This window comes from Miniopterus natalensis, chromosome 9, assembly GCF_054644295.1.
Source record: "Miniopterus natalensis isolate mMinNat1 chromosome 9, mMinNat1.hap1, whole genome shotgun sequence".
Taxonomy (NCBI): Eukaryota; Metazoa; Chordata; class Mammalia; order Chiroptera; family Miniopteridae; genus Miniopterus; species Miniopterus natalensis.
In genome coordinates, this window is record NC_142089.1 from 63,745,901 (window position 1) to 63,768,462 (window position 22,562).

Genomic DNA, 22,562 nt, shown 5'->3' on the forward strand with positions numbered 1-22,562 from the left:
TAAATGCTACAATAAAAATACATAGGGTGGCCGAATGGATTAAAAAACAACAAGACCTGTACATTGGTGCCTATAAGAGGTCCACTTTATATCAAAAGACACACATAGACTGAAAGTAAAGGGATGGAAAAAGATATTTCTTGCAAAAAGCAGCAAAAAAGAGCTAAGGTAGCAATACATACATCAGAAAAAGTAGGTCTCAAATTAAGGGCTAAAACCAGAGACAAAGAAGGGCATTTCATAATGATAAAGTGAACAATCCAACAAGAGGATATAACTTTTATAAACATCTATGTGCCCAATGTAGGAGCACCTAAATTATAAAGGAAATATTGATGGACATAAAGAGATAACAGTAATAGTAGGAGATGTTAACACCCCATTGACATCAATGTATTAATAGATCAACCACACACAGACTATCAACAAGGAAACAGTGATCTTAAAGGACACATTAGACCAGATGGACTTTATACATTCTTTTAAGTGCACATGGAACATTTTCCAGGACAAAATAAGTCTCAATAAATTTAAGAAGATAAAAATGAAAACACAATGACCCCAAAGCTATGGGACATAGCCAAAGCAGTTCTAAGAGGGAAATTTATAGCCATACAGGCCTACCTCAAGAAACAAGAAAATATCAAATAAATAATCTAATCTTACACCCAAAGAAACTAGAAAAAGAACAAAGCTCTAAGTAGAAGGAAGGAAATAATAAAGACCAAGTAGATATAAACAAAATAGAGTCTAAATATAAAAGAAAAAAATCATTGAATCAAGAGCTGGTCCTTCAAAGAGAGACACAAAATTGCAGAACCTTTAGCCAAACTCATTTAAAAATATTTAGGGCTGAAATAAAAGAGGAAAAGTGATAACCAACACCACAGAAACACAAAAGATTATAAGGAAATACTACAAAAAAATTATATGCTGACAAATTGGACAACCTGGAAGAGATGGATAAATGCATAGAAACACAAAAATCTTCCAAGACTGAATCAGGAAGAAAGGAAGAAATGGGAAATCTGAACAGACCAATTACTAAACAGACTGATTACTAGTAAAGAAATTGAATTAGCAATGAAAAAAATTCCAACAAACAGAAGCTCTAGACCAGTTGGCTTTCACAGATGAATACTTTTTTGAATGTTTGGAATAATTCACATCTATTCTTCTCAAACTGTTCTAAAATTTTGAAAACGAGGGAAGGCGCACCAACCTATTTTTATGAGGTCAGCTTTACCCTGATACCAAAAACACAGACCCTACAAAAAAAAATATAGACCAATATCCCTGATGCACATTGAACAGACTATTAAAAAGCCAAATTCAGCAGTACATTAAACATATTATACACTGTGATCAAGTGGGATTTGGCCCCACCATGCAAAGTTAGTTCAATAATGCAGGTCAATTAAGGTGATACACCACATACACATAATGAAGAATAAAAATCATACGATCATAAGAAAAAGCCATTGATAAAATCTTACGTCCATTTATGAGAAAAACTCTCAGCAAAGTGGGGCTAGAAGAAACATACCTTAACATAATAAAAGCCATATATGACAAATCCACAGCTAACATATTCAACAGTGAAGTGCTGAAAGCTTTTTCTTTAAGATCAGGAACAAGAAAAGGATGCCCACTTTCGCCTCTTTTATTCAACACAGTATGGGAAGTCCTAGCCACAGCAATCAGACAAGAGGAAAGAAAGAAATAAAAGGCATCCAAATTGGAAAGGAAGTAAAACTATTGTAGATGACTTGATACTGCAGGGTGGGGCAAAAGTAAGCTTACAGCTGTTCATTAGTTGAAAATAATACAATAAATAATAATACAAGAATAAATTCTGTTTTGCGTACCCACAGCTGTAAGCTTACTTTTGGCCACCCTGTATGTATAAAGAACCCTGAAGATTCCACCAAAAACAAAAAAACTAGAACTCATACATGAATTTAGTAAAGTAGCAGGATACAGAATGTTATATATTGATTTCAGAGAGAGAGAGAGAAACATCAATGATGAGAGAGTCATTGGTCAGCTGCCTCCTGCACGCCCCTGACTGGGGCTAGAGCCCACAACCCGGACATGTGCCCTGACCCGGAATTGACCCCCAAATGCCTGGATCCTAGGTCGATGCTCAACCACTGAGCCACGCCCAGCCGGGCAGAAATTGTATTTTTATACACCAATAATGAACTATCAGAAAGAGAAATTAAGCAAACAAATCCCATTTATAATTGCATCAAAAAGTAAAATACCTAGGAAAACTGTAAGACTTGAAGATACAAATAAATGGAAGGATATAGTGTGCTCATGCATACGAACAAAGAACTTTCTTCAAATGTCCGTATTATTCAAAGCAATTGACAGATTTAATGCAATCTCTATAAAAAACCAATGGTATTTTTCACAGAACTAGAATAAATAATTATAAAATTTATATGGAACCACAAAAGATCCTGAAAAACCAAAGCAATCTTGAGATAGAAGAAAAACAATATTGGAGGTATCACACTACCTGGTATCAAACTATACTACAGGGCTACAGTTTACAAAATAGCATGGCACTGGCATAAAAACAGACATATAGATCAATGGGACATAATACAAAGCCTAGAAATAACCCCAGGCCCAAATGGTCAGTTAATCTATGACAAAGGAGGCAGAATATCCAATGTGGTAAAGACAGTTTCTTCAATAAATAATGTTGGGAAACCTGGACAGATACATGCAAAAGAATGAGATTGGATCACTTTCTTATAGCACATATAGAAATAAACTCAAAATGGATTAATTGTAAGACCTGAAACCATAAAAATCCTAGAAGAAAACATAAGCAGTAAACTCTTTGACACCGCTCTTAGTAATATTTATTTTGGAGCTGTCTCCTTGGGCAAGAAAAAACACACAAAACAAAAACAGGACTGCATCAGACTAAATTTTTTTCAAACTAAAGTTTTTTGAACAGCAAAAGAAATCAGTAAAACGAAAAGACATCCTGCTGAATGGGAGAAGACATTCACCAGTGATACATTCAAAAAGGTGTTATTATTGAAAATATAAAAGGAATTCATACAACTCAACACCAAAAAAAGGAAATTGAAAACAATATTTTGAAAGCATATATACACCCCTATGTTCATTTCAGCTATTATTTATAATAGCCAAGATATGGAAGCAACCTAAGAGTCTATTGATAGATGAACGGTAAAGAAGTTGTCATACATATAAACAATGGAATATTACTCAGCCATAAAAAGAATGAAATCTTGCCATTTCCTACAACATAGATGGACCTAGAGGGTATTTTGCTAAGTGAAATAAGTCAGACAAAGACAAATACCATATGATTTCACTTATATGTTAAACGTAAAAAACAAAGGAAATGAACAAACAAAACAGAAACAAACTCATACAGAGAACTGATGATTGCCAGATAGGAGGAGGTTTAGGGAGATGGGTGAAAAGGTAAAAGGTGAAGGAATTAAGAAGTATAAATTGCCAGCTATAAAAAGTCACGGGGATGTAAAATACAGCATAGGGAATATAGTTGACAACATTGTTATAACTATGTATGGTGTCTGGTGGCTACTAGATTTATTGGAGTGATCACTTTGTAAGTTATATAATTGTCTAATCACTATATTGTACACTTGAAACTAATATAATGTATGTCAACTGTAATTGAAAAATGAAAATTTTTAAATATGGCACTGAAGAGAAATGGGAAGTCAGCTTTGAGACACAGAGAAGGATCAGAGCAGTTATCCAGTGATGAGCTGAAACAGTACCTGGTAAAGCATAGTTCTAAAGACTATGTCAGCTGTCTTGCTAGATGGGTAAGTATGTAACCTTTGAGCAGATTTTTCTTAGTATGGAGGTCCTATAAGGTGACTGACTAGGCAATTGCTGTCCTCAGAACATTTTGATAGCATCATTTACTTGACTCAGCTGCTTCTTTTCAGTACCTCTTGGTATGCATAGGAGTGTTGGAAAAAAATTTAAGATACCACATATGAATAACTCAAACTTTGAGAATAAAATGTTCAGTGTTTTAAGAACAAAATTTTGTTTTCTCACTGTGTTCAAATATCAGAAGCCATGTCTCTGTGAACCAGCACGGTGTCTGAACAAAAGAAAGGGCCCCCAAATGGAACTCACCTAAGTTGGGGGGATGTGTATCCGAGTTGAGTTGTGTCAGAACTGGAACTTCAGAGCTGGTTTTGTTGCTCTGGAAAGGACTCTGGTTACATTTGCATACATTCAGGACCCGCCACCGTGGCCTGTGGGTACAGTTCAAGGAAATGTCTGGGCATGACAAAGTCACCCAAGGGAGCCCCACCCATGGAGTGGGAGCCTGTGCTGGGACCTGGATCAGCAGTGACATCAATGCAGAGTAAACAGGCACCTGGGCCTCTCATCAGCCACATCTCACATTTGGAAGAAAAAGATTCTCTTTTAACTGAATCCATTTCTGGAACCCTAAGGGAAGCTGGTAGAAGCTGCCTGCCTGTATGCCTCACCTCATTCATGAACCCTTCCTGTCTTCAGAGTGCATCCCTTCAACCTCTGATTCCATTGTCACATCTCCTTTTTCTCACTATTCTTATAAGAGGATTACACTGGGCCCACCCATTAACCCAGAATTCTCTCTCCATTTTAAGATCCTCAACTTGATCCATCTGCAAAGTCGCTTGTGCCATATAAGGAAATATAATCACAGGCTCTGAGGATTAGTGTGTGGATATCTTTAAAGGGGCATTGTCCAACCTACCACACGTATGTATAGTGGCTGGTAGAATATAGGAGTAATTTTAACAATAGAAGTTTGTTGAACATAAAAAAAAAAAAAAAATTGTTACTCCTTTACTTGTCTGCCATTCCCAAGAGACGGGGCGGCTTTGCCTTTTTGGAGATCCTAGTTCAGTGCTTTAGTACATTCTAAACAGTAAAACCTTATTGAAAGAACAAATGAACGAAGACATGTTTGCTTCTCTTGGAGCTCTTGACTTACCTGTAGACATTTTCAGGGAGGCATTCCTCTTGCTAAATGGTCGGGAAGTTTGGGAGATAAGGGAGTTATCAGATTCTAATGTGCCTGAGGAATGATACATGTCAACTCTGGGATTTTCCTTTTTCACATCGTTTTCCTTTGATCTTCAGAAAGCACTGGAGAAAGTGTAAGTTCCAGATGGACATAGAGCGGTTGTACAGATGCAACCTGTACAAATTCTTGCATTTATTCACATGCCCCATATTTATTGTCTACATTGTACCCAGCCAGTGTGCTGAATACCACACTTACGCAGCACAAGTCTGCAAACCTTGTTTATCAGTTTGGATGCAAGTTATTTTCAGAGTTACAGAGTAGACCTTGGATTCCTCTGCTCCCTAATGCACGCAAGAACCTTGTACACGCGAGTGGAGCCCACTGGCTAAAGTGCAGTTGCATTTGTGTGGGGAGCGAACAAGCACAGCGTTTGAATTTGGACCTGTGCATTCTTATGCTTTGAACTTTGGGGGGTTCTTAGTCTTATTACACTGACAGGCCAGCACACCTCATGCCTGTTCGCAGATGGGCTGCCCGGTTTTGTAGTTTCAGTCCGTGCCTGCCCCACTCCCCTACCACAGGGCGTATGTGTGGGGTGGACAGAGACGAGCCCGAGTTCAGACATGTCCCCTCCTCCGAAAGCAGTGCCTCCACCCCAGGCTGCAGATGATGCAGTCAGGTTTGTGGGGCGTTTCCCGTTTGTATCCTTGTCTGAAATGTAACTTTCGTGTGTTTTCATTCCTAGGTCCATGTACTTTTATTTACACATCATAAGTCTCCTGATAATACTATTTCTGCCCATCAAACCACAAGTTCATATTCAAAGGCAGCCTCAGAACTCTTTTAATAAGAAGAAAACAGATTGATGTCTCCAAGAAAAGCTGGATCCGGAAAACTGCAGAATGTTGGAAAGATGAGATGAAAAGGCTCCAGGCAATGTTTACATGTATTTTTTTTTTTTTTTTAAATAAGAGTGCAGGGAGTATTTTTATAATGCCTTTTTGTACCGCTGAATCAGCCATGTCCAGGTGATCCGTTTTCATAGTTTATGGGGCGTTAGAGTGGTGTGGCGGTGTGCGGAGAATGGGCCAGGCTTGCAGAAACAGTCGTTCTGGATGCTGGGTCTTGGCGCTTCTGGCATCATTCCCAGCCACCGAAATGCAGACACTGGGACCTGGACATCTGCTCCAGACGCTAGAAGGTGACTGCTGAGGCGTTTCATAGGTTTCTCAAACTAGAACATACCACAGATGGTTGTTCCTTGGGAAGCCGCAAATCCTTTGACTTGTGACATGACTGTTTGGAACACGGACTACACTCGAAGACCACCGGGAGCAGGGTCGGGGAGGGCGGTTTCAGGTACTGAAAACTACGAGCCAGGACGACTCACCGTGAACACTTGAATGGACTGAGAGCCAGCCATGCCCCGGAGGAGGCCGCATTTTTCCCAGGGGTGTCTCTCTTCCCCTTTTCCTTCTGAACTGAGCCAAGATTGTGAACCAGAAAGTCTCCTGGACACGTCTGCCAGGCACGTAGGAGGGGCTGCTTTTCCCAGAGCTCTTTCCCTTACCTGTGCGCCATCTGCCTGCCCAGGGACGGCCTGAGAAAACAGCCCCGAGTTCACACCATCAAAGGCAGAAGACTGTCTTCGAGACAAAATTTTTTAAGAGTAATTGAAAGTTGCATAGAAGTTTGGTAAGAAGTTGCATAGAAGTTTGGTAAGAAGAAGACACTTTGCTCTTTTTTCCCCTCATTTCACAGCCGTCATGGGCTGACTTTCGAGTCTCCAGTTTCAGAGCTGATTAGATCTGACTGTATTAGTTATCTTACTGGAAAGCAAGAACTGAGAGACAGTTTTCTATTTTTGTTGTGAATGTGCTGTGGCTCCTTCTGGGGACTTCTATTGGGTAATATTCTACATGGGAGAAAGAAACATAGTATTCAGTGTTGTGGAAAATAATGATGATAATAGTAAGTTATATGCTACAGTGCTATGCCCTCAATCAGATGCCTTAGGAGGAGAGAATTTGTTCAAATCAGACGGTTAAAAATTACTGAATAAAAACTGTTGCTCTGTAAAGGAAATACTTCTGAACAGAAGAATTGCATTTTGTTTGTATCAGTAGCGACCTGATATTCTGAAGCGTGTGTGTTTTAACAAATGTGCGCAAATTTAAGGCTTCACACGTTGAAAACTTGAGCATTGTCACGTGTTTGGTTTGTCTTCTGTCAGGCGCTTGGATGGTTTTGGTTTTTGCAGTGATTTCCGACCTTCATTCCCAACTTTGTAGGTCATGCGCTTTGTTTTACAGGCGAGGAAGCAGAATCGGGGTGTTTGCTGACTGCCTCCACGCTCACAGTTAGTGGTGGAGCTGAGCGCTGAACCCACGCTGTCCCAGGAAAGCGGCCGGCTGGGGTCCGTGTCCCACTGGTACTTCTCTTAGGGCAGTGACGTGTGAAACAACGTGCTTGTCCCTTAAAGAGCTTTAGAGTCCTGGTGCTGGGGGAGAGTACTAGAACCTGAACTCTAGTTCTTGTGTGAAATAGGGGCTAAGAGGTAGCACATTTGGCTCACCCCAACTTTACCAGGAAATCTTGGGGTGACTTTGCTGTCTCAGGAGGAATATTAGATAGTGGGTAAGGGGTGGGGGAGGTCGTTGCCTAAAATCTGTCAGAGTCTGTGTCCAACAGGAATATTTTGAGGTGTAAGACCAAAGATACATGTCTTGTATACCAGCAAAGTAGTATTTATCCCCACTGGCATGAAGTGTATGAAATAATCCGTATCACACTGCAGTGTTTGAACTTGAAATATGATTTATGACCAGGTTTCACTGTATTTAAGCATCTTCAATTCTGAGAAGGACTTGGGTAGCGAGAGAAGAGGTAACCGCTAGAGTGACCAGCCTCCCTGCTTTGCCAGTCCTGGGAAGACTGGAACGTTTGGTCCCCCAGGTGACCACCCAGAACCAGATATTCTTTATGGAATGAAGTCGAAGCCACGCCTCTGGAATCTGGGCTTCTCGATGCTGTATGGTCAGACTTGGTGCTGGGCCTGACACATGGGCACATTTTTCTTACTGCGAGTCTTTATTCCGTACTAAAGGGACAACATGTAGGAGAGTAATGTACCTTTTCCCCTGAGAACATTACCCATAGAAAACCATTTTCATTTAGAACCAAATTTTCCTAGAAGATTGGGACTGTTTTTATTGCCTTAGAGATCCAAGTTGTCCTAAACATAATATTCATTTAATAAATATGTATTTATTACATTGATGAGATTTCAGTTTAAAATAATACATTTTATGGTTTTGTTTTTGAGAAAGCCAAATATAAAATACTCTAGTTTAATAGTTTTGTTTTTGTTATTTTACTGCTTAAGGTAGCTATAGGGAACAGAAACATTATTTGGTAGATGCAAAAAGCAATAAATAATTCAGTCTGAGATTTTGACTGGTTAAGTGAGAAAAAGGTGGAAACTGGGAGGTTAAAGGAGGAGTTGGAGGGTGGTCTCCGGAACTGGGGTTGGGTGCCCTCTGTTACTGTGCCGGCTCTGGGTGGTGAGCAGTGGCCTTCCCGGGCAGCCCTTCTCTACACTGGGTGTACATTGGGACCACACAGGAAAATTTCAAAAAGACTGATTGATGCCAGCCCTGTGAGGGATCACATCTTATTTCTCTTCTTGTCTCCAGCCCTTGCCATGGTTCGTGGCTGTAATGAAGACGCAGTAAGTGTTGTTGATGAATGAGGGATTGAGTGCATTCGTTTAATGCATCATTGCACTTGACAGTTTTGCTGGAGTCATTTTTGCACTGGGAATTATCTTTTCTGCTTTTCAGAATTCATTTTCGAGATAAAGGTTTGCATTTTTAGGGAATTCTGAAAGCACATGATGTGAAGTAACCACTCAGGCAGTCAGTTTACATATTCTGAACTGCCCTGGTCCGTCCAACGGTTAATGAGTGCATTCACTTATTCATCAAATGTTGTCATGGCTGGTGTGGGCCTGGCACTGTTCGACGGTGCAAGTAAAAGATGTTTAAGACCCCTTCTGTGCCATCGAAGTGTTCACAGTGTGATCAGAAAGACATGATCCAGAGGGGTGCCCGGAGAACCCCAGCATCAGAATTACACAGTGATTGGTCGGCATTTTCTTTTGCTGTGAGCCTGCCGCTGTCTCATTTCACAGTGTCTGCAGGAGAGCAACAGCACTGCTCTCCAGCACTCATGCCCAGCACTTCGAGAATTAAGCCTGCCCCTGTCCTGAAATTGGATACTGACCTTGCAACATATCAGTATTAGCCAAGGTAGTAGCTGCCCGAAGGAGCAAGCTGTGCTTTCACAGGTGCCCATAGAGGTGGTCAGGTGGCTAGTTCCCCTCCAGGAGGATCTTTAGTGAAGATTCCAGCGCAGTGAATGACCCATGAGGCCCATAAGGAAAGGTATTTGCTGGAGATGGCCCAACCCACACGAGCTTTGTCTACCTCCCTAAGCTTATGGAAAGCTACCCACCAGACACTAAGACAAGACAGCTAGCCGTCACTGACAGTCCTTTCACATACATAACCAAATGCTGCCTGTGAACTTGGTACTATTATCTGCTTCAGGCAAATGTGTAAGCCAAGGCTCAGAGACTTAACTGTCCCAAGGTCACCCAGCTAGCCAGAGGAGCTGAGGTTTGAATCCTGGTCTGGTTAACCCCAAAATCCATCTCACTGCCTGATGCAGAAGCACTTTTGTTTTCAAAAAGACAGAATTTTCTAGCTGAAAGTAACTACAACTCACCTGGTACAGTCCATTGGTTCCCAAATGCACATTGGCTGGCCCTGTCACTTGGGGAGCTCTAAATATGCAAGGAACAGGGAAATAGATCTGCTGTTGAAAATTCTGACCATGCTATTTCCATCTTCTAAGGGGAGCAGCAGAATTCATATCAATGGAAGCCTTGTTCGTACCCTAGCTGGTTAGGAAGAAGGGCAAACTGGTGGGATGAGAGCTGAGCTAAGGCATTTGATTCTGTTCAAGCTTGTCAGTGTTTGTTCTCCTAAAAGACCTTTTTAAAATATGATCCTCAGCACATTTTGAAATATGCAAAGGTGGGGCTAGATTATAAGTACTTGATATATGTTATGGGGAAGTGAAGAGGACTTTGGGGGAATTAGGCATACCTACTCAGGAGCAGACGGAAGAGACAGAAGAAATTGAGGGCCAGAGGAGAAGAGGAATTCCCAGACAGTAAACTGTTCAGGGTGACCTTTAAGGATAGGAGGGTGTAAAGTGCTGTAGGGGACTTCCAGTCAAGGTGGTGGAGCAGATAAATGCTGTCCTTGCCCCCTCCCAGAGCCACATAAAAATTACAACTAAATTATAGGACGGCCATCATTGAGAACCACCTGAAGACAAGCAGAAGTTCTAAAAAGAAGCCACAGAGACTAATAAGAGGGGCAGAGATGCAACACAGGCTGGCCCCACACCCACACTGGTGATTAGGAATTGGGAGGGATATCTTGCCTGTGGAGGCTCCCCCTGTGGAGTGAGGGGTACCAGCCCCATAAAAGGATCCCAGCCTGGGGCACCAGGGCTGGGAAGGGATTGCATCTGAATGACATGGAGGGCTGCTGTTTGTCCTGAGGGGCCCACGCATGGACTTGATTGCTCAGAACTCACACACTCGTTGGCTCCAGTGCAGGAGCAGCAGCTTAAGAAGCGCCAGGGACATATGGGGAGGAACTGAATTGACCAGCTTCAGGGCACGGGCTGGAGGGGGAGGAGTCGGCAGCTGTCTCCAGACAGAAATGCCAGTAGGCGCCATTGCTGCTTTGTTGGCCTCTCCTCCCACCCTGCCTGCAGGAGCAGATGGGCGCCAAACCTGTGCTGTCCATTAACCTGGCTAACACAGTTCGCCTTGACCCAGGGATTCCCTGAGACCCTGCCACGTCCAGCCCAATCACCAGCTCAGGCTGCTTCCAAGGACTTTTCCACACAAACAGCCCGCCTTGGCTCCCTCTGCAGACTTTCCTAAAACCCCTCAAGGGTCCACAAACCCCAAACAAGAAGTGTCTGGCCTCAGTGTGGTCTATACCTCTTGCTAAGCGGCCCTAAGCCAGCACAAGTGGCAGCCAGTCTCAATCTGCATTGTAAATTCCATCAAGTAGCCCCGCACCTGTCTAAGCTGTGGCCAGTGTTGGCTTGGAACATAGCTTCAACTAAGTGGTCACAAGCCTGGCACAAGTAGAAGCTGGCCTCAGCTCACACTGTGGTCCCCACCAAGTATCCCAAGCCTAGCACAAGTGGCAACCAAATGTAAATCACTTGGCAGCTCCAACCAGGTGGGGTACAAATGGTGGCCAACCTTGAGCCCTTTTCAGGAGGCCCCAGAATCAGACCCCTCACACCAGACCCCCTTTAAAGAGGCCCCAGAATCAATACACTTGGTAGCCTACGTCAGACCACACCAGAAAACTACCCAACCAGTTCCACAAATGACACACCTGAAAGGCAGACTCCTCTGGCATTAGAGCCCCATTAAAGTGACTCCTACTTTTTGGGAGGAAAACTGAGTTAGGTTAATGAGTCAGGCCGTGTATAACAGCATATCTACCATGCCAGCCCCCACAGCCAGTCAGCCTAAGGGTCAGTCCCACCCACTGACATGCCAACAGCAGTAAGGCTTCGCTACAATAGGAAGGCACATACAAACCACACAATGGGTACTCCTGGAGCACCCAGCTCAGGTGACCAGGGAGATAGCACCACTTGCCTCACAGGATACCTACTACATAGGGTCACTCTGCCAAGACTGGGGGATGTAGCTGATGTACCAAACACAGAAACAAGCACAGGGAGACAGCCAAAATGAGGAGATGAAGAAATTTGCTCCAAGTGAAAGAACAGGACAAAACTCCAGAGAAATAACTAAATAAAATGAAGACAAGTAATATACCTGATACAGAGTTCAAAAACACTGGTTATTAGGATGCTCAATAAACTTAGGGGAAGACTAGATGAACTTTGTGAGAACTTCAACAAAGCAATAGAAAACAAACAAACAAAAAAATATTTTAAAAATTCAGGCAGAACTGAAGAATACAATAACTGAAATGGAGAATACACGAGGGGGACTCAACAGCAGATTAGACGGAGCAAAGGGTCTAATCAGCGATCTGGAAAACAAGTGGAAAATACCCTATCAGAACAGCAAAAAGAAAAATAATGAGGTAGTTTAAGGGGCCTCTGGGACAACATCAAGCATACCAACATTTGCATCATAGGAGTACTAGAAGAAGAAAAGAAAGCATAGGGCTTGAAAACCTATTTGAAGAAATAACAAAAGAAAACTTTCCTAACCTGCTGAAGAAGTAGACATACAAGTCCAGAAAGTGCAGAGTCCCAAGCAAGATAAACTCATAGTGGCCCACTCCAAGACACATCATAATTAAAATGCCAAAGTTTAAAGACAGGGAGACTTGAAAGTAGCAAGGGAAAAGCAGTTACCTACAAGGGAGACTGTCAGCTGACTTCTCAAAAAACAAAACAAAACAAAAATCCACAAAACTTTGCAGGCCAGAAGGAATTGGCACCAAATATTCAAAGTGATAAAGCAAAGACCATCAACCAAGATTACCTAGCAAGGTTATCATTAGAATTGAAAGAGAAAGAATTTCCCAGACAAGAAAAAGCTAAATTACAAGAAATGTTTAAGGTACTTCTGAAGTAGAAAAGAAAATATCAAAAATATGAATAAGAAAACATAGGAAAGAATAAAATTTCAATGGTACTGACAAACACTTAGTAAAAGCAGTGGATCAACCAAATATAGAGCTAATTACAAAGGTTAAAAGGCACAGATAAGAAGACCATGTATAATTACAACAATAAATTAAGGGATACACACAAGCACACACACACAAAAGAAGTAAAAAATAATAAAAACATAAATGTGGAGGGATTAGTAAAAAGTGTAGTGATTTTAGAATGTGTTTAAACTTAAGAGATCATCAAGTTAAAATAGACTGCTATAAATATAGCTTGGTATATAGAAAGCACATAATAAACACAACCCAAAAACCAACAGGATATATACAAGAAATAAAGAGAAAGAAATCCGAAAACAACCTTATAAAAAGTCATCAGTGTACAAAAGGAGACGGTAAGAGGATAAGAAAGGAACAGAGAAGAACTACAAAAACAATCACAAAACAGTAAAATGGCAATAACTGTATACCTATCAATAATCACTTTAAATGTAAGTGGACTAAATGCTTCAGTGAAAAGACATAGGTGACTATAGGAATTAAACAACAAAAACAAGGCCCACACATATACTCCCTACAAGAGATCCACTTCAGACTGAAGATACACACAGATGGAAAGTAAAGCAATGCAAAAGGTATTTCATGCAAATGGAAATGAAAAAAAATGGCGTAGCAATGCTTATATCAGACAAAATAGACTGTAAATCAAGGGCTGTAATGAGACAAAGAAGGGCATTTCATAATGATAAAGGGATCTATCCAACAAGAGGATATAACTCAAACATTATACACCCAATATAGGAGCACAAATATATATAAAGCAAATATTGAATGTCATAAAGGGAGAGATCAACAATATTACAGTAATTGTAGGAGATTTTAACACCCATGACATTAATGGATAGATCCACCAGACAGAAAATCAATAAGGAAGCAGTGGCCTTAAGGACACATTAGACCAGAGGGACTTAACTGATATTTTTAGGACACTTCACCCCAAAGTAGCAGAATATACACTCTTTTCAAGTGCACATGGAACATTTTTCAGTATAGCCCACATATTAGGCCATAAAACAAGTCTCAATAAACAAGATTTAAATAATATCAAGCATCTTCTCTGAGCACAATACTATGACACTAGAAAACAATTATAAGAAAAATGTTAAAAAACAAACACATGGGGGCTAAATAACATGCTACTAAACAATGAACGAGTTAATGAAATCAAGAAAGGAATCAAAAGATATATTGAGACAAATGAAAATAAAACATGATGACCCCAAATCTATGGGACACAGCCAAAGCAGTTCTAAGAGGGTAATTTATAGCAATACAGGCCTACTTTAGAAACGAGAAAAAATCTCAAACAATCTAACTTTACCCTTAAAGAAACTAGAACAACAAAGCCCAAAGTGAGAAGGAAATAATAAAGATCAGAGCAGAAATAAACAAAGTAGAGTCTAACAATCAAATAGGAAAAAATCAATGAAACAGCTGTTTTTTTTTTGAAAAGATAAACAAAATTGAGGAAACTTTAGCCAGACTATCAAGAAAAAATAGAGAGGGTCCAAATAAATAAAATCAGAAATGAAAGAGGAGAAGTGACAACTGACACCACAGACATACTAAGTATTATAAGGAAATCCTACAAATAATTATATGCCAACAAGTTGGACAACCTGGAAGAAGTGGATAAATTTCTAGAAACATACTATCTTCCAGGGAAGAATCAGGAAGAAACAAAATCTAAACAGACCATTATCTACTAAAGAAAATGAATCAGTAAACAAAAAAACCTCAAACAAAAGCCTTGGGCCAGATGGCTTCACAGGTGAATTTTACTGAACAGTCAAAGAAGAATTAAAACCTGTTTTCTCAAATTATTTTTAAATAATGGAAGGGGAGGGAAGACTTCCAAAATCATTTTATGGAGCCAGCATTACCCTGATACCAAAACCAGATACAGACACTACATAAAAAGAAAATTACAGGCCAATGTCGCTGAAAAACATAGATGCAAAAATCCTCAACAAAATATTAGTAAGCCAAATTCAGCAATATATTAAAATATTATACACCATGTTGAAGTGGGATTTATTACTGGGATGCAAGATTGATTCAATATCTATAAATCAATGTGGAACACCACATGCACAACAGGAAATGATAAAATCAGATGATTATATCAATAGATGCAGAAAGAGCATTTGACAAAATCCAACATCCATTTATGATAAAAACTCTCAGCAATGGGGACAGCGGGAACATACCTCAACGTAATAAAGGCCACATATGACAGACCCACAGCTAACATCATACTCAATGGTGAAAAGATGAAACCTTTTTCTTTAAGATCAGGAACAAGACAAAGACTTTGTCCATCTTCACCAGTTTTATTTAACGTAGCACTGGAAATCGTATCCACACCAATCATAATAGAAAAAGAAATAAAAGCAGTCTGGATTGGAAAAAAGCAGCAGCTAACTATCATTATTTGCAGATGACATGATACTATCTATAGAGGACCCTAAAGATTGCACCAAAAACTACCAGAAATAATCCATGAATTCACTAAAGTAGTAGCATACAAAGTTAATATTCAAAAATCAGTTGCAACTGTACACATCAATAACCAACTATCAGAAAGAGAAATTAAGAAACAATCCCATCTACAATTGCACCAAAAAGAATAAATGCCTAGGAATAGATTTAACCAAGGACTTAAAAGACCTGTACTCAGAAAACTATAAGATGTTGAAAAGAAGATGCAAATAAATACTGTGCTCATTGACAGGAAGAATTGATATTAAAATACATAATAGTCAAATAAATCTACAGATTCAACGCAATCCCTATCAAAATTATAACAGTATTTTCCACAGAACTAGGACAAATCATTCCAAATAGTCAAAGCGATCTTAAGAAAGAACAAAGTTGTAGGTATCATGCTATCTGGTATTGAACTATATTACAAGGCTGGTACTGGCATAAAGCAGACACAAGATGCTCAATATTATGAATCATTAGACAAATGCAATTGAAACCACGAGATACCACCTCGCAGCTGTCGGAATGGCTGCCATCACAAATCAACAAACAAGTGTTGGCGAGGGTGTGGAGAAAGGGGAACCGTGGTACGCTGCTGGTGGGATTGTAAATTGGTGCAGCCACTAAGGAAAACAGTATGGAGCCATCTCAAAAAATTAAAAGTAGAACTCCAATACAACCCAGCAATTCTACATCTGGATATTTATTTGAAAAAAAATCCAAAACAGTAATTCAAAAAGATATATGCACCCCTTTGTTCATTGAAGCATTGTTGTTTTTGTTTTTGTTTTTTGTGGATTATGATGATGGTTACACAACTACATACTGAAAAAGAGTGGGTGATTTTTATTTTATGTAAAGCATACCTCTATAAAAATTTTTTATCCCCTTGTGTAGAGTATTGTTTACACATTAGCCAAGATATGGTAGCAACCTAAGTGTCCATTGATAGATGAATGGGTAAAGCAGCTGTGGGACATACACATAATGGAATATTACTCAGCCATATAAAAGAATAAAATCTAGCCATTTGTGACATGGATGGACCTAGAGGGTATCATGCTAAGTGAAATTAGCCAGACAAAAACGAATACCATATGATTTCACTTATATATAGAATCTAAAAAAAAAAACCCAAAAGAAATGAACTAGAATAGCAACAGACTCATAAAGAGAAGAAATTGCTGGTTACCGGATGGGAAGGGCTTTGGGGGGCTGAGTGAAAAAGGTGAAAGGATTAATAAGTACAAATTACCCTTCTAAAAAAGTCATAGGGATGTAAAGTACAACAGGAAACATAGTCAATAATACTGTAATAACTACGTATGGTGTCAGAAGGGGTGATTGATTGGGGTGATCACTTTGTAAGTTATACCAATGTCTAGTCACTATGTTGTACACCTGATACTAATATTGTATGTCGACTGTAGTTGAAAAATAGATTTTTTTTTAAAGGATCAGGAAGGTGCAGGAGTGCTGAGCTGCTACCTTCCTCTCTCACTACCATAGCTACTGACACTTTTAATCTTAAGGAAGGGTGACTTGGTTCCAGTTTTGGCTGTCATTGGGAGGAGACAGAGAGAAAGCAGTAGACACCAGAGATTGAGGCAAGATATGTCCAGTAGTAACCTAAGCCTCCAGTGAAAGTCCCCCAAATACTGGCCAAAACGCTGGCCATACGATTGGGGATGGTGCTATGTTTCCTACTTGAATTTCTAAGTACAGGGACATCTTACGGATGCCTTAACAGATATTTGGTTAGAAACAGACCCCAGGGTCTCACTCCTGATTTGGTTGGTCTGGAGTTATGCCAAGGAATCAATATTCTTAACTGGCTCCCATATAATTCTGATGTGTAGCCAAGTTTGTGAACTACTGGCTTAATCTCTCTTTTTTTTTTTTTTTTTTTTTTTACATCTGAGGAAACTGAGGCCAGGGAGGTTAATGACTTGCCCCAGGCATCGCAAAGCTCTTCTGTAGCAGAGTTGAGGGCAGAAGTGAATCCTCTTGACCCAGCGGGTGTGATTCTCACAGATGCGCGTGCCGTCTCATAAACAGCCAGCAGAGGGCACTTCGTAGGGACAAATGGGACGAAATTTTCAATGGCATGTTCTCGGGTGAGCAGGCCCTTCCGAGGCCTGAGCATGAGAGTCCCCGTGAGCGTTTGGTTATGTTCAGCGAACCTGGACGTCTGCGTGCCCTGGTACCAGCTGCCTCCACGTGGGCCGTGTCATCAGCTTCTGCCCCCCCACCCGCAGTTTTTCCAGAACTGCTGACCCAGCCAGTGGAGGCAGATGGGGGGCACTTTCCTGGCCAGGACAGCACTTTTTTCTCTGTTTTTCTGGATCCACACAACCCTGAGGATCAAATGGCCCCTTTTGTTTTCAAAGAAAATTCATACGGAATAAGCACTTTTGACATTAAAATATCCACGCTCCATGCAGTTGCCAGCTGCATTGTCCATTCAGCCCAGGCCTCTTTCTGTCTCACAGACGGAATGATTGCTCAGCATGCCCAGCTGCAGTCCCACATTGCAACTGCCTCTGTGTGCGCTGGCCTGGAAAAGCCCAGGCTGGGCCACATTTTCTGCCTGGTCACCAGTCCCCTCTCCCTCCAGTCCTCCCAGCTGCCAGAGAATCTTCCTGCACAGCCCAGCAGGCCAGCCCTCTTTATGGAAACTTCGGTTGGTTCCTGTTTCCCTTCTGACCCTAGAAAAGCCTGTTCCGCCTTCCCGCCCGGCCTGGAAGCTGCCCACTCAGCCCTGCCCCGGCAGCTTGGGGCATTTGTGACCCTGCCTTTGTATCTTTAATGGCCACTGCCTGAAAAACCTACAGTTTTGAGCAGGTACTTCCCAAAGCAGAAAACACAGGCCTGCCTGGCAGAGAAAAAATAGCATACAAGATGCTGCTTTTGCCTCTGGATTCTGCTCACAGGTCTCCAGCAACTTGTGTCCTGAGTGACTTGATTTTTATTTCTCTCTCCAACCAGATCACCATCTATCTGAGAACTATCGGCTGTGTTTATATCTTCATACCTAGAGTGGACGTGGGTTGAATGACTGAGTGAACGGATTCCGTTTACTCTGGCAGCTTATTTCTCTGGGGTGAGGGAGAGGCAGGTTGGGTTTGGGGCTCTGGCCCCTGCATGTAGAGACCAGCCCTATAAACGGCTGTAGTAACAACAAAAGGTCTCACATTTCTTTACTCTTCAGCGTCTAGGCTTCTTGAACACAGAGCTAAATCAGGCTCTTCTGGCCCCTAGGGTTCGGGCGGGGTACCATCAGCAGGCTGGGACTAAATGTGGGGTACCCCCTCGCTGGACTCCATACTGCTGGGACCTTCACCTTTTACGGCTTTGGGTAGTTAGCGGTTCTGTTAAAGACTATGCGGTGTTTCACTGCCTGCGTACCAAGGGTTCAGCTCTCCATTCCTGCTGCTGGACTCGGCATTCATGGACTGGGGCCGCCAGAGCAAAGTACCGCCAACCACAGGAATGCACGGCCTCCCAGTTGGGGAAGCCCGGAGCCCAAGGTCAAGGTTGGGGAAGCCCAGAGCCCAAGGTCAAGGCGGCGGCAGGGCTGGTTTCTCCCGAGGCCTCTCTCCTTGGCTTGTAGATGGCCGTCTTGTCCCGCGACCTCACATGGCCTTCCCTGTGCCTGTGTCCTAATCGCCTCTTCTTAAAAGGACACAAATGCTCTCAGATTAGGACTCACCCCCATGATTTTATTTTAACATAATTACCCCCTTAAAGACTGTTGCTAAAGACAAGCACATTCGGAGGGGTGAGGGGTTAAGGCTTCAATATAAGCATTTGGGGAGGACGCCCTTCGGCGTAACAGACCTGTAGGCGGTTCTGTTTCCATGGCGATGAACTCGCTGCAGGGACATTCCTGGTCTTCCTCTGGGCACACGGGGGCAGCAGAGCTGCAGGGGGCAAGTGTGAGAAATGGGCCTCGGCCGGTCTCGGCGACACTGTTCTGCGAGGGGACAGGAGCCGTTCCCTGGCCTGCAGCGTCCGGCAGTTCCCCCCATCCGCATCCTCACCAGACTTGGTATTACCAGACTTTTGTATTTTGCAATCTAATTAATGTGAAAAAATACACAGAGGAAAGTAATTCTCCCTCTTAGGCCTGTCCTCAGCGCTCCTGTTCCATCCCTGGAGGCAGCCGCTATTATCTCCTTTATACAAAGCCTTTCAGAGAAATTCTGTCCCCTGCACCTGGCTTTTTTGGAAATAGCATAAGCATTTCTCTATATTATTCCATAAACCTCCTAAAAGTTGTTTTTTTGGCTGCATAATAGTCTGTGTTTAAATGTGCCATTGTTCTGAAAAACATCCCCCTCATTGTTGGACATTTATTGTTGCTTCATTAAAAAAATGCCTTCTAGAAAATTAAAAAATTAATGAGAATAAGGCATCCACAATTCTAGTATCTATTGGCATTTTATTGTATTTGTTTTTCTTTTGTAATTTAAAATATTTTCGTAGTTATTCTTTTCATAGGTATCTATTTTCACATGTGAGCATGTCCCCATGCCATTAAATCTTCCCTCCCTTTCTTTTCTGCTCCAGTGAGCTCATCAAGGAATGAAAACTAGTGAGGCCATAGTAGGGGCTGGTTTGAACATGGTCTAATAATTTAATTTTCTTAAAGGTAGATCAACTGCTCGCTCTAGCTCTTTAAATTATTATTAGCAGGAAATTACTTGGACATACCTCACAGTCCATCAGAACATGGAGGCTGATGCCTGCTTCTCTGAGGCGTTAACCTGCCCCCTGCTAAGTGACTTTATTTAACCTCTCAGTGAGCAGGATGTATTTGTATAGGAAATATGGGCCTTTAGAGCAAAACAACTCTTTTGGTCTATAAAGCTGAATGATCTGAAAACCTACCAAGCAGCTTCTTCTTTTTATTTTTTGTTAATCCTTACCTGGGGATATTTTTTTCACTGATTTTGAGAGAGTGGAAAGGAGGGAAGGGGGGGAGAGAGACACCAACATGCAAGACACACTGAGCAGCTGCCTCCCACACCCACCCCTGGACTGGGGCCAAGGCTCAAACCTGCAACCCTGGTACATGCCCTTGACTGGGGACCGAACGCACGACCTTTCGGTGCACTCGCCAACACTCTCACCACTGAACCACACTGGCTAGGGCGCCAACACTCTCACCACTGAACCACACTGGCCAGGGCCAACCAGTTTCTTTTTATAGCAGAATGAGTTCGCTGCCTTCTCAGCCTCACCAGGCTTGGGTTGCCATTAATGATTATCTCAATGTCAATAAAAATGATCAAGTAAAAGAATCTCAATAGAGAACACAAAAAACCTTAAAACCTTCTTTTAAAAATCTGCCAGGGACAAGCACATTTTGCATTAATAGAACTCACATGAGTACAGTATTTAAAATTAATTTCAGGTTTGTCAATGTTAAAGAAAGCTCATGTTGAAATTTTGAGCCTGGCTAACATTATTTTGGTGTTGGTAAAACTTGCAAAAACTTGAGATAATCATTTGCAAACTGGATTCTAATTATACATGGAAAACACAAAAGCAAAAACAAAAAACCCAATAAGCACAGGAGAGCTCTGAACTGAATTATGTACGTGATGTATGTGTATGTATTAAACACATATACAACACGCATAAACTCACTACAGCCATTTGAACTCCAGTTCTGGTGAGGAAGGTGGGAGAAATATTTCAAGAAGCAAGCAAATGTAAACCCAGCGTGCTGCCCTTTCAGATGCCGCTGAATCACTGTTTCCTGAGAGTCTGAAGCAGTGAGGGAGGGAGAATTACGAGAAAGTGCTGAGAGGAGCTTTGCAACTGAGCAGGTTAAGGGCGTAGGGCAGGGTCTCCAGCCCTGTCTTTGTTTTTGCTGAGCGGCCTGGGAACCCCTTGCCGGGGCACTTGGTTAATGGCATCCAGCATTGGAGCACTATGTCCAAGCCTTATTGAAAGAGTGTGTTTCGCAGTATCTGTTAAAGTAGATTTAAGAGAAAACAAGGAAGCAGTCATAAGACAGTAGAAATAACCAAGCCTCTTTCAATTATAAGTGATAAATCATATCTCAGTCCAGAGATCTAAAATTCTTGATTTGAAATGTTACTCAGCAAGAGGAAGACAAACAACCCAATTAAGAAATGGGCAAAGGACCTGAATAGTCACTTCTCCAAAGAGGACATACAGATGGCCAAGAGACACATGAGAAAATGCTCCACGTCACTAGTCATCAGAGAGATGCAAATTAAAACCACAATGAGGTGTCACCTCACTCCTGTCAGAATGGCTCCATCACCAAGTCAACAAACGACATGTGCTGGCGAGGGTGTGGAGAAAGGGGAACCTATTGCACTGCTGGTGGGAATGCAGACTGGGGCAGCCACTATGGAAAACAGTATGGAGGGTCCTCAAAAAATTAGAAATGGAGCTGCCGTTTGACCCAGTGATTCCACTTCTAGGAATGTATCCTAAGAATCCTGAAACATTCATCAGAAAGGATATATGCACCCCTATGTTCATAGCAGCACAGTTTACAACAGCTAAGATCTGGAAACAGCCCAAGTGCCCACCACTAGATGAGTGGATTAAAAAGCTGTGGGACATTCACACCATGGAATACTACGCAGCTGTAAAGAAGAATCTCGTACCCTTTGGGACAGTATGGAGGGGCCTGGAGAATATTATGCTGAGTGAAATAAGCCAGGCAGAGAAAGACAAACATCGCATGATTTCGCTTATGCGTGGAATATAAAGAACTTAATAAACTGATGAACAGAATAGATTCAATGACATGGAAGCATAGATGAGACTGACGAATGTCAGAGGGATGGAGGAGGGCGGGTGGGTGGAGGGGGAGAGAGTCACCAAAGAATTTATATGCAGATATGCACAACCCAGGGACACGGACAATGGTGGGTAGGGGGACTGGGGAGGGGTATGGGATGGGATGGAACGGGTCATTGGGGAAAAAAAGGGACCTCTAATATTTTAAACAAAAATAAAATTAAAAAAAAGAAATGTGGACGGTTTTTCTGAAGTGGTGTAAGGTGGTGACATCTTGTGGACATTTAAGGTAACTGCGGGCATCTCATATTGTGCTATAAAGCCAACCATTCATTTCGTCTTTTGACCTCCCTTCCTTGTTGGTTCTTTGGTTCATCCACCCACCCACCCACACTCTAAATACTCTGCGA

General features: G+C 41.7%; 1 protein-coding gene across 1 annotated transcript in view; it reads left to right on the plus strand.

Moving 5' to 3' along the window:
* Positions 1 to 6,757, plus strand: part of MBOAT1 (membrane bound glycerophospholipid O-acyltransferase 1) — an 81,218-nt gene extending 74,461 nt beyond the window's left edge. The window contains exon 13 of the mRNA XM_016216198.2: positions 5,805 to 6,757. Coding sequence (XP_016071684.2) covers positions 5,805 to 5,925 — 121 coding nt within the window. The 3' untranslated portion in view covers positions 5,926 to 6,757. The remainder of the gene's footprint in view (positions 1 to 5,804) is intronic.
* The last annotated feature ends 15,805 nt before the right edge of the window (positions 6,758 to 22,562 follow it).